This window comes from Pristis pectinata, chromosome 9, assembly GCF_009764475.1.
Source record: "Pristis pectinata isolate sPriPec2 chromosome 9, sPriPec2.1.pri, whole genome shotgun sequence".
In the NCBI taxonomy this organism is placed as follows: domain Eukaryota; kingdom Metazoa; phylum Chordata; class Chondrichthyes; order Rhinopristiformes; family Pristidae; genus Pristis; species Pristis pectinata.
The window spans coordinates 29,166,749-29,179,046 of record NC_067413.1 but is presented as its reverse complement, the minus strand read 5'-3'; the positions used below and the strand labels follow the sequence as shown (position 1 = coordinate 29,179,046).

General features: G+C 45.2%; 2 gene segments (V, D, J or C); both read left to right on the top strand.

Annotated features, from left to right (window-relative positions):
• Positions 1-1,296: 1,296 nt before the first annotated feature.
• On the top strand, positions 1,297-1,942 carry LOC127574481 (T cell receptor gamma variable 9-like). The segment is given in 2 exon segments: positions 1,297-1,345; positions 1,416-1,942. Coding segments are annotated over 2 exon segments (570 nt in total).
• Positions 1,943-2,526: 584 nt separating this feature from the next.
• On the top strand, positions 2,527-3,259 carry LOC127574480 (T cell receptor gamma variable 9-like). The segment is given in 3 exon segments: positions 2,527-2,657; positions 2,758-2,873; positions 2,966-3,259. Coding segments are annotated over 3 exon segments (541 nt in total).
• The last annotated feature ends 9,039 nt before the right edge of the window (positions 3,260-12,298 follow it).

Here is a 12,298-nt window from a genome sequence, read left to right as displayed (position 1 = left end):
GGATAGTCAGCATGGCTTTGTGCGTGGGAAATCGTGTTATGGATTTGACGGAGTTTTTCGAAGAGGTAACCAAGAGGATTGACAACGGCAGGATGGTAGACATAGTGTAACATGGACTTTAGCAAGGTTTGACAAGGTCTCACATGGCATACTGATCTGGAAGGTTAGATCACATGGGATCTTGGATGAGGGAGCCAATTGGATACCAAACTGGCTTGGTGGTAGGAGTCAGAGGGTGGAAGTGGAGGCCAGTGACCAGTGGTGTGCTGCAGGGATCAGTGCTGGGTCAACTGTTGTTCATTACTATATTAATGATTTGGATGATAATGCAGTTGGCATGGTTAGTAAGTTTGTGAATGGCATCAAAATTAATCGTATAGTGGACAGTGCAGATCGTTACCTAAGATTACAACAGGATCTAGATCAACTGGGATAGTGAGCCAGGGATGGCAGATGCAATTTAACTCAACAATACAACGTTTAAAATAATTTTAAACAGGTACATTGAGAGGAAAGGTTTAAAGGGATATGGCTCTAACGCAGGCAAATGGAACTAGCTCAGGTCAACATGGACGAGTTGGGCCAAACTGCTCGTTTCCGTGTTCCATGACTCTATGATTTTAAGTTGGGCGGACAGATTGTTGTAGATGAGGGGAATAGAGGGATGTGGGGATGGTACAGGAGAATGGCGCCGGACGTGAAGGGGGACGATGTTTTCCATGAACCAGAAACAAGTCGAAGGACCGACTGACCTGCTCACATTTACACTTATGTTCTCAACACTCTGGCATGGCATTTGAACCCTCAAGATCTGAACGGAGAACGCTGGATCAACTCAGCAGATCAAGGATCGTGTATCGTTTGTTCTGGAGATTTCAGCGCTGTGAATAATCGCCTGAACAGGCGGGGACTAATGCCAACAAGAGAACGGAGAGAAAGTGAGAGGCGAGACAGTGCGAGGGGGATGTAGGAGGCAGAGCGAGGCCGCGAAACGGCGAAAGGCAACTCTCTCTTGCTGTATCCTACTGGGCGAGACCTCGAGAGACTGGCAACAGTTGCATAACCTTAATCTGACACGTTATGTATTAAAGAGTTCTCCATCCGTAGACTGGCGGTAGAAAGCACTGCTGTTCGCCCCTCTCAGCTGGGAAAAGGACCGGCGAATCAATGTGTAGATAACAGTGGAGGTGATGGACACACTGCGCAGCCGCGGGGATACCAAGCCTACATCCGGACACTTGGTGTTTAACTGGAACCGGGTGATGAGAGGAGCCAGTCCCTCCGAAACCTCACGGCTGCACCATGTCGCTCCTTTCTCTGGTTACAACGCTGGCGCTTTTCCTTGGTAAGTATGTCCCCCGACACTTGACGCCTTTCCTTCAAGTCCATGTGGCTTCAGTGTCTTTCATTTGCAGCTGGATATCTGGCCGAGGATTTGAAGCAGCCTCAGATTTCGATCACGAAGCCCGTGACGACGACGGTGAAGATACCGTGCGAGGCAGCGGCACTCGATGACATCCACTGGTACCAGCAACACGCCGACCAGGCTCCCAGAAGGATCTTGCGCTTTAGCAAGGACCGAACGGAGCGGGATCCGGGAGTGCCCGCCAAGTTTTCAGCCGAGAGCAGTGACTCTTTCTGCTTCCTTGTGATTGACAACATCGAGCTGACGGATGCCGCCAGCTATTACTGTGCCCGTTGGATCGTCACAGTGAGAAACGGCGGCAGGAGGACGATACAAAAACCCCTGAACCTCTCCTGCTGCTCGACAGCTCTGCCGGGGATGGTGATTCCGGGTCATTCACCGGAGGTGTCGGCAGCGTTCCCAGTAAATAAATTGGATTGTTATTCATTTCAGGGATTACTGTGCTCAAGAGGGAAAGGGAACATGGTGCAGAATGTGCAGGTGCGGCAGGTCATTAGAACAACTAACGGAAGCTAATTGTTTGTTGCGAAGTGAATTGACTACCAAGGTAGCGAAGTTATTTTCTATGTATAGAGACACACCTGGAATATCGTGGGCAGTGTCGGTCCACTTATTTAAGGATGTCAATGGTTTGGAAGCAGTTCAGATAGGGCTTACTGGACTAGTCCCAGGAATGACGAGGAACGATTTGACAGGCTAGACTCGCATCCACTGGAGTTTAGAAGGGTTGGAGGGGTTTTGATTAAAACGTACACGATACTGAGGAATGTTGACAGCATGGTGTGTGGAGAAGATGTTCCCATCAGTGGGATAACCTGTAACCGGTGTCACTGTTTGAAATAAGGGGGTTACCCATTTACGACACAGGTGAAGACAGGGTTTTCTCGTGGGCGGTTGTGACTCTTTGGAACTCTCGTCCACAAAGGGCGGTGGTCTGGAGGAAGCAGAGTCTTTGAATAATTTGAAGGCAGAGGAAGATCAATTCTTGATAAGCGGGGTGGGAGGTGAAAGGTTAGCGCGAGTACCCAGACTGCGGAGTTGAGTGTGCAGACTACCGAGGCATGGCCAAGACCTGTAACGACAGGTGACGTGAGGCAGAGATGTCTGCTGTGGCGGAGAGCGGACAGGCGTCCCGTGTGTTCGAAGGTGCGCTGACAGGAGTTCACCTCGGAGTCAGACACGACATCCTGCGAGCAACGGCTGGTTCGGGCTCCAGGGCCACGTGGTGGGGGTGAGGTCAGCAATGAAATTCAGTGCTGAGCCTGAATAGTAAATGAGAGGCTGTCACGTCATCGCATCAAATGGAAGCGGCAGCTTGCGGCTTCTAAAAGGAGTGAAGCGGTGGTGAGAGCAGTCGGCAGCATCTCAGTCTCCTGGTTCAACGCGACGCTCCGACTCCTCAACATGAAGGTGTTGGTGACTGTCATTTTATTGACCTCCTTTCTCGGTCTGTGTTGTGTATTTTAACCACTATTTTCATTGGCCTTCGCTGCAACATTGTGGAATAACTCGATCACTTTGTACTCTTTCCTTCGGCAGGTAAAGCGGCGCGTCAGACATTGACACAGTCTCAATTATCGATCACCAGACGTCCGACAAAACGTGCACTTTTACTGTGATATTCAACGAATAGATTTTGCGGCAGCTGTTATCTATTGGTACCGGCAGAGGCCGGGACAGGGCCTGCAGCGGCTACTGTATTTTAAGAGTTCATCGGACACTCAGAAGGATGTGTCCGACGAACGGATAATTGCGGGTAAAGTACCTGAGACTCAATCGTGCACTCTGCTCATGACGAATATCCGCAAGGATGATGCTGGCACATACTACTGAGCTCTACTGCAACACAGTGACCGTGTGCGACGGGAAGCCAGTTCACAAACACAACGTATACCTTCTGCACCATGTGTTAACTGATTTAAGACCAAGTAGCAGGTGTGGCGCCTCAAGGTCTCCGCGAACATCTGCGTTTACCGTGTCCTATTCAGTTTTTTTTTTCTTTTATGCAATTTGCATAATTATTTTATAGCTGGGATACATAAACCTACTTTGATAAATTTGGAATGCACAATTAATGCGGATACAAATTCTATAAATGGATGCGAGCCAACAGGCTAAATCCGTTCTGACGTCCCGGAAAACCCAGTCAACGGTCACAATGAACCAAAACTCCAATCCAATTGTCCCTGCTCTGAACTTGTGTCATCAAGTTGTGCAGAGCGGAAACAGGCCCTTCAGCCCAACTCGTCCATGGGGACATTTTTCCAATCTATATTAATCCCATTTGTTTGCATTAAATCCGTTCTTCTATCGATTGAAGGAGTTATCTAGCATGGAAACTTGTTCTTCTGCCCACCTCGTTCATTCTGATCACTCACCTTATCTGTGCCTCATATGATGTTATATACATCTATACGTTCACCCTCAGCCTTTTATACTCTGGAGATAAAACCCCAGCCATTCCACTCTTTCCTTATAACTCCCGTCCTCCCGTCCCAGTAACATCCTTGTGAATCTTTTCTGCATCAGTTCCAGCTTAAGGGCATCCTTCCTATAGCTAGGTGACCAGAACTGCACAAATACTCCACATGTGGTTTTACCAATGTCTTGTACAGTTGTAACATGATGTTCCAATTGTTGTACTCAGTGCCCTGACTGGTAAAGGCCAGCATGCCAAATGAAGTCTTTGCCACCCAGTCCACCGTGTCTCCAGCTTCAAGGAATCATGTGCTTGTACCCCTTGGTCTCTCTGCTTTACAACACGCTCCAGGGTCTTGCCATTTACTGTGACAATCGTGCCTTGGTTTAATTTATGAAAATGCAACACTTCACCCATGACCGAGTTAAATTCCATCTGCTATTTCTTGGCCCACTTTCCCATTTGATCTGGATCCTGTTGTCATCTTACACAACCTACTTAGTTGTCCACGATGGCACCAGTTTTGGTGTCATCTGCAAACTTACTAACCATGCCAACTACATTCTCACACAAATTGTTGTTATAAATGATGAACAACAGTGGACCCAGCATCTCTGCTGCACTCTGCTCATCACAGGCCTCCGATATGTAAAACAACCATCCACTACCACTCTCCGACTCCCACCAAAAGCCAATTTTGTACCTAAATGGCTAGCTCGCCTGGCTCACCCTAGCTACACTTGCAGACCAGACTACCATGTGGGCCCTTCTGCAAGGCCTTGATAAAGCCCACATAGACAACACCCTGCCCCATCAATTCTCTTAGTCACCTCCTCAAAAAAGTCAATCAAGTTCATGAGACACAGTTTCCTACGCAGAAAGCCATACTGATTATCGCTAATCAATCCTTGCCTTTCCAAATGCTGATAGACTGTATCCCTCAGAAACTGCTCGAGTAACTGGCCTGTATTTCCCCTGCTTGACCTTGCCTCTTTATGTCCTGCGTAAATGTCTCTTAAACACAGTGATTGTATCTGATTCCTCAGCCCACTCTGGCAGTGTGTTCCAGAAATCAGCCACTGCATTTGTAACAATCTTTCCTCTCAATTCCTAATGAGGGGTTTAGACAGGGTAGGTAGTAAGAAACTATCCCCCATAATAGAGGTGCACCATTCCTGACGAACAGGTCCACCATAGACCCAATCCACTACTTAGCTGTGTCAAGCTGTGTTATCTCATTGCACCAATCTCTTCCCAATCTTCCTCAGAACAATATGGCAGCTCACCTCAAACATGTCCTGCTGCCTAAGTCGATCATGCCCACCAAGATGTCTACAAGCTAGTCGACTCTGCTTACGTTTGAAACATATCCCTCTAAACCTTTCATATCCATCTACAGTCCAATTGTCTGTTAAATGTTATGCGTTTATATACGTTTACCACTTCATCTGGCAGCCTATTCCATATACTCACCACCCTCTGTGTGAAAATTTCCCGTTAGACCCCCTTGAAATCTATCACCTCTTTCCTTAACTCTATGACTTCTAGTTTTACACTCCGCTATCCTGGGGAAAAAACATTGACCATTCACATTCTCTGTGCCCCACCTGATATTATATATCTCTATTAAATTCACCCCTCAGCTTCCTACCCTCCAGGGAAACAAAAACCCAGTCTATCCAGTCTGTCCTTATAACTGAAATCCTCCTGCGCCTGTAACATCCCTGTGAATCTTTTCTGCACCTTTTCTAGCTTAAGCACATCCTTCCTAGAGCTAGGCGACCAGAACTGCACATAATACTCCAAGTGAGGTCTCACCAATGTCTTGTGCAGTTGTAACATGATGTCCCAACAATTTTACTCAATGCCGTGACCGATAAAGGCCAGCATGCCAAATGCCATCTTCGCCACCCTGTCCACCTGTGACGCAATCTACAGGGAACAACGTGCTTATACCCCTCTGTTTCTCTGTTTTACAACACACTCCAGGCCCTGTCAGCTAAATTCCGCCCTAGTTTAACTTAACAAAATCCAACACCTTACACTTGATCGAGTTAAAGTCCATCTGCCATTCCTTGGCACACTTTCCCAGTTGATCAAAATCTGTTGTAATCTTAGATAACCTCCTTCGCTGTCCACTATGCCACCAATTTTGGTGTCACCCGCAAACTTACTAAACACGCCAACTACATTCTCGTTCAAATAGTTATCATAGATGACGAAAAACAGTGGACCCGGCACTGATCCCCGCGGCACACTGCTGGTCACAGGCTTCCAAGCTGAAAAACAAACCTCCACTACCACTCTTTGGCGCCTATGATCAAGCCAATTTTGTATTCAATTGTCCAGCCCCCCCCCATCACCCACCATCCCCCCCCCCTCCCCCCCCACCCCGATCCCATGTAATCTCACCTTGCGGACAGGACTACCATGCGGGGCCTTCTGTAAAAGCTATGTAGACAAAACCCTTCCCTCTTCAATACTCTTAAGTCACATCCTCAGAAAAGTCAATCAAATTCGTGCGACACGATTTCCCACTCACAAAGCCTTGCTGACCACTCCGAATCAGTCCTTTCCTTTCAAAATGCAGATAGACCCCGTCTAGTAATTGTTCTATATTCTCTTGGCTTGCTTTTCCTGGCTCTATGTCCTGTTTATTCAAATGTTTATCTAAATATCTCTTAAACGTAGTGATTGCATCTGATTCCTCAACATAGTATGGCAGCACGTTCCAGAAATCAGCCACTCTGTTTATAACGATCTTACCTCTCAAATCCCCTTTGAAACTCCTTCCTCTCACCTTAAACCGATATAACCCTTGTTTTAGGTACGCTTTACCAAGGGAAAAAAGATTCTGATTATATACTCTGTCTGTGCCTCCGACAACTATTTATACCTTGAATAGGTCACCACACAGCCTCCTTCAATCCAGGGAAAACAAGCATAGCCGACAGCTAAAGTCCTCCAATCCAGGCGCGTAGGGTTTGAGAGTGGTTGGGGTTTGGGAGTGTGTGGGTTTGAGTGTGGGCTGGAGGGCTCTGCGCTGTTACCTTAGGGAATGTCATGGCAAGCATCGGCTTCCAAAGTCGCCTTCTAGTCGCCTATTAATAAGTCAAATGGACATAATCTTTTCATTGTCAACAATCCGGCTATTTTAAAGAACCCGGCTCCACAAAAAATCTTTGTCAATCCACACAGATCACAGGGAATACCTCCTAAATTTGCGCGTATTCGACGTTTGATAGCATTCTCTAACTGCAACATCATGACATGTAAGATGTATTCCTAACCTACAGATCTATATACCAATCCAGTGTTTGGTCGGATCAAGCAGCGTTATCCGATTGCGCCAATCACTTCTCCATCTTCCTCAGAACAACGTAACAGCTCGCCTCAAACTGGCTTGCTGCTGCAATGGAGTTAGTCTGCAGGTAAACGGGAACTAGTCTTCATCACCTCTATCCCAGAACCAACTCACTTCAAGTTCCAGCATATAGACATTGCTTGCATTTGTGTGCACGTTCAGAGATACTGTCTTCTCCTTCATTGAAGTGTATGAAACTCAGACTTTGTACTGAACATCCAGATGACAAAAAGCCTCTTGCAATTAGCATGTAACTATATCTCCATAAGTGGAGACCCTCTAATTTCTTCTCAATTATTTTTTATAAAACTCTTTTCCCGTACTTCCAAGGCAAAGGCCTTTGCTTATTGGCTGCACATTATCAAAACCAGAACAATTGTCGAAGAGGCCCAATATGTATGACAGTGTTCCATGGCAAGAACGAGGGTAAACCTGCGAATAAGGTTTATTTCATATTACTCTATAGAGGAATATTACATTGTAAAACTGAAAAACTCAAAATATTTTGAGTAAACAATTATCAGCCATGCATGCACGGACACAATTCCTATTTGTGGTTCCTTCACTGATAATAAAAAGGGATCCTGCAGAAGATCTAAGCCTCTGTGCCCGCAGTTCTATCAAGCAAATTATCACTGATGCCAAAGCAACTGCCACAACCAAAGCTTCTTTTCTTCAGAGCCTTCATCGTTTTCTTTCCACTTCTACTTTCAAGTTCACAATATACATTCACTTTAAGTTCCATCTAATTCTGAAAAATTTTCTGAGTTATCAACATCATTAGTTTATACAATTTACATTGACTTCATGTGTAATTAGCATTCATTAAGGTGTAATCCTATGATAATAAAACTTATGTAAATGATATGAACTTGTCAAAACTTTGGAAAGCATATTCTAATAAAAAAAACACCCTGTCTGATAATCTGCCAATTCTAGATATTAAACTGACACATGGGAAATAATAATTTAAATAATAATGCAACTTATTTATGCAATCAAAATATGAATTCAGATTATAGTGGTTAACCTGCAAAGAACACACCATCAACAAACAATACAGCAAACAACCAGACAGCAGAAAGCTGAATGAACTCATGGTCATATGAGACGGCAGAAATAATTCATACCTTACATTTCGTATCTTTGGAACGTGACAAATTAGATATCTGAAGACTTTCAAAGATGCCCACTGCATTGTAGTTAGACCAATGTTTATGGATAGCAGTTCTTGCAGTGTGAAAAGACAAACACTTAGAGTGTAATTGCTGCTACGTAGACATCTGGAAATGCAGTTGCAAAGTAGTTGCCAGTATTTGGACTGGAATTATCTGAAGATTGCTGCATATCACTGAAGCTAACATATGATAATCAGAATGCAAGTTAGTTGTCGTTGTGGAATTTTTCCAGTTCATAATTTCTTGACTTCCTTCTTGCTTTTATTTTTGTTGGTTTGTCTGAGGTTGCCAGCAAGTTGATTTTTGTTTCTTGAGATTGGCTTTGGACCATTATTTCAATCATTGTATCCTGCATTTCGATTCTTCATGGAGTAATAAATATGCTATTGTTTATTATTGTATCCTGCATGTACAGTATACACTGAGGTCCAGTGAAAAACTTGTCTGGCATACCGTTCATACAGATCAATTCACTACAACAGTCTACAACAGTGCATTGAGTAGTACAAGGTAAAACAATAACAGAGTGCAGAATAGAGCGTTACAGTTACAGAGAAAGTACAGTGCAGGTAGACAATAAGCTGCAACGTCATAACGAGGTAGATTGTGAGGTCAAGAGTCTATCGTATCACACTAGGGAATCGTTCAATAGTCTTATAACAGCAGGATAGAAGCTACCCTTGAGCCTGGTGGTACATGCTTTCAGGCTTTTGTATTTTCTGCCTGATGGAGGGGGGAGAAGCGAGATTTTCTGAGGTGGGTGAGGTCTTTGATTATGATGGCTGCTTTACCAAGGAAGTCAGAAGTGTAGACAGAGTCCATGGAGGGGAGTCTGCTTTCCGTGATGTGCTCAGCTGTGTCCACAACTCTCTGTGGTTCCTTGCAGTCACAGGCAGAGCAGTTGCCATCCTAAGCCCCGCTGCATCTGGATAGAGTGCTTTCTGTGGTTCATCGATAAAAGTTAGTGAGGGTCAAAGGGGACGTGCCGAATTTCTTTAGCCTCCTGTGGCAGTAGAGGTACTGTTAAGCTTTCTTGGCCGAGGCGTCAACGTGGTTGCACCAGGACAGGCTATTGGTGATGGTCACTCCTAGGAACTTGAAGCTATCAAAAGTCTCGACCTCAGCACTTTTGATGTAAACAGGAGCACGTGCACTAACCCCTTTCCTGAAGGCAATGACCAGCTCTTTTATTTTGCTGACATTGAGGGAAAGATTTTTGTCATGACAGCATGTCACTATGCTCCTTCCTGTACTCTGACTCTTCATTATTTGAGAAATAGCCCACTACAGTGGTATCATCTGTAAACATGTAGGTGGAGTTAGAGCCGAATCTGGCCACGCAGTCGTGATTGTAAAGGGAGTATAGGGGGCTGAGGACATAGCCTTGTGGAACACCAGTGTTGAAGTTAATTGTGGTGGAGGTGTATGCTGCCTGTCCTTACTGATTGCGGTCTGTTACTCAGGAAGTCTAGGATCCAGTTGCAAAAGGAGATATTGAGTCCCAGGCCTTGGAGTTTGGAGATGAGTTTGCTTGGGATTATAGTAATGAAGGCAGAGCTGTATTCAATAAACAATATTCTAACAAAAGTGTCTTTACGGTCCAGATGCTCCAGGGATGAGTGCAGGGCCAAGGAGATGGCGTCTGCCATAGACCTGTTTCAGCAGTAGGCGAATTGCAGTGGGTTGAGGTTGTCTGGGAGACTGGAGTTAACTTGCGCCATAGTCAGCCTCTGGAAGCACATTTCCACTGCAGCTGGTTTCACCAGCGACCCAGGTTCAAATCCGGCCACTGTCTGTAAGGAGTTTGTTCGTTCTCCCTGTGTCTGCGTGGGTTTATCCAGGTGCTCCGATTTCCTCCCACATTCCAAAGATGTACGGGTTAGGAAGTTGTGGGCATGCTATGTTGGCGCCGGAAACGTGGCGACACTTGCGGGCGGCCCCCAGTACACTACGCAACAAGATGTGTTTCACTGTGTGTTTCGATGGACATGTGACTAAGAAAGATATCTTATTTTAATCTTTCTTCACAGTGCTAATGACCACACACAAAAAATTGATCTACACAGATTGAAAATAGAACGGGGAATTTTGTTCTATTCTGGCTCCGCCTGCGAAGCCCGTATCACTTGGATGAATGAAAAAAATGTGACTCAATTTCGCTCAGTAAATTCATTTAGGATCTCCTACCATTTGAAACCATTAATCTCTCTCAACTACAACAACTTCTATATTTAAGCACTCTTAGAAAAGCACAATGGGCACAGAAGCATTATCACGCAAATATAACGATCCCATGGCGCATAAGGAGAAATAAAGGAGGCCTACTAAAACTTGTGAAAAAGTCAGGTCTTAAGGGTGTGCTAAGGGAGGAAAGATGGGTGGCAAGGCAGGAATGTTCAGAGGCTACATTCTGGAGTTCAGGAATTCACCATCTGAAGCCATGGCGACTAATTGTTGAGTGATTAATTTCAGGGATGAACAAGAGCCAGATGTGAGGGAACTAGTTATACTAAAAGATGTGGGACGGCCGAGTAAGGGAGGGGCATGGCAATAGAGAGATTTGAAAACAAGAATCAAAAAAATTAAGTAAGGCGTTGTTCATCATCTCTCCTCATCAGGAGAAGGATGGGGCGACAAATCGATGTGTGGGTGAACTAAATGGGTTCTCTATCCTTTACCTTAAACCTGTGCACTCCGGTTTTCTGCACTTCTGCTGTGGGGGATAGTTTTTTTAGCCATATACCATTTCTATGCCCTTCATAGTTTCTTACTGTATACCCTGTCTATTCCCCTCATAGTTTTGATGACCTAAGTTTCCTCAGACCCCAGACGCTCCATTCTTTTCTCTTCATTGAAATTTTCCATCCCAGGCAACATCCTGGTTAATGTCCACCGCACCCTCTCCAGTCCAATCATACCCGCCCATAGTGTGGTAACCAGAACTGCACACAGACCTCCGGCTGTGGCCAAGGTGAAATTGTACAATTAACTCCCCATTCTTATATTCTAAGCCCTGGCTAATGAAGGCAAGTATCTCGCGTGCCTTCTTCACCACCTATTACCTGTGATGTCACCTTCAGGGATCTTTCGACTTGTACTGAAAGTTCCCTCTGCTCCTCATACTCCCTAGGACCCGACCGTGCATTATGTATAACTTGGCCTTATTAGTACTCCCATAAATGCCTCGAATCATATTATTAGGGTTAAATTCCACTGCTCTGTCCAGTTTACCAACTGATCAATATCGCCTTGTAGCCTGAATACCTTTGGGGGCAAACCTGGATACTTTTATTATTTGAAGAGGAATCGATACATCGGAAAATATAACACACGGGAAAATTAATCAAACTAACCCTGTAGACATAGGGGGTGTTGTAAGGACTGACGTCGCGTCCACAAATGGCAATGGATGCTCGTCATCAATTAATTAATGTTTAAGTCTGGCGTTGATGGACTTTTCTCAACCAATGGCATTAAAGGATGTATAACTCCAGACGGAGAGTCAGTTAGGCGTTTCCGTTCTGGATGTTTTTGCCGGCGTATTGTTATTTTCAAATATAATGTATTTTAAAATGTTCGTCATTTTCAAATCAGGAAATTCAGTGCATTTTCCACTGGGGTGTTTTGATGGAGCTTTGACAAACTGTATTGTCGATAGGAGACTCAAGATGCGGCAGATGCTGGCATCTGGAGAAATAAAAAACAACGTGCTGGAGGAACCCAGTGGGTCAGGCATCATCTGTGGGGGAAGAGGGATGGTTGACGTTTCTGCATCAGGACGCTACAATTGGAAACCAACTTCACCGCTCCCGCCCCCGTCCCCGCAGTAACAGATTCACCATTCCACGTGCGGCAAGCGGGCGGAGCGGCGGGAGCGGCTGAGCGGGGTCGCCAGGATTCCCTGTCACCGA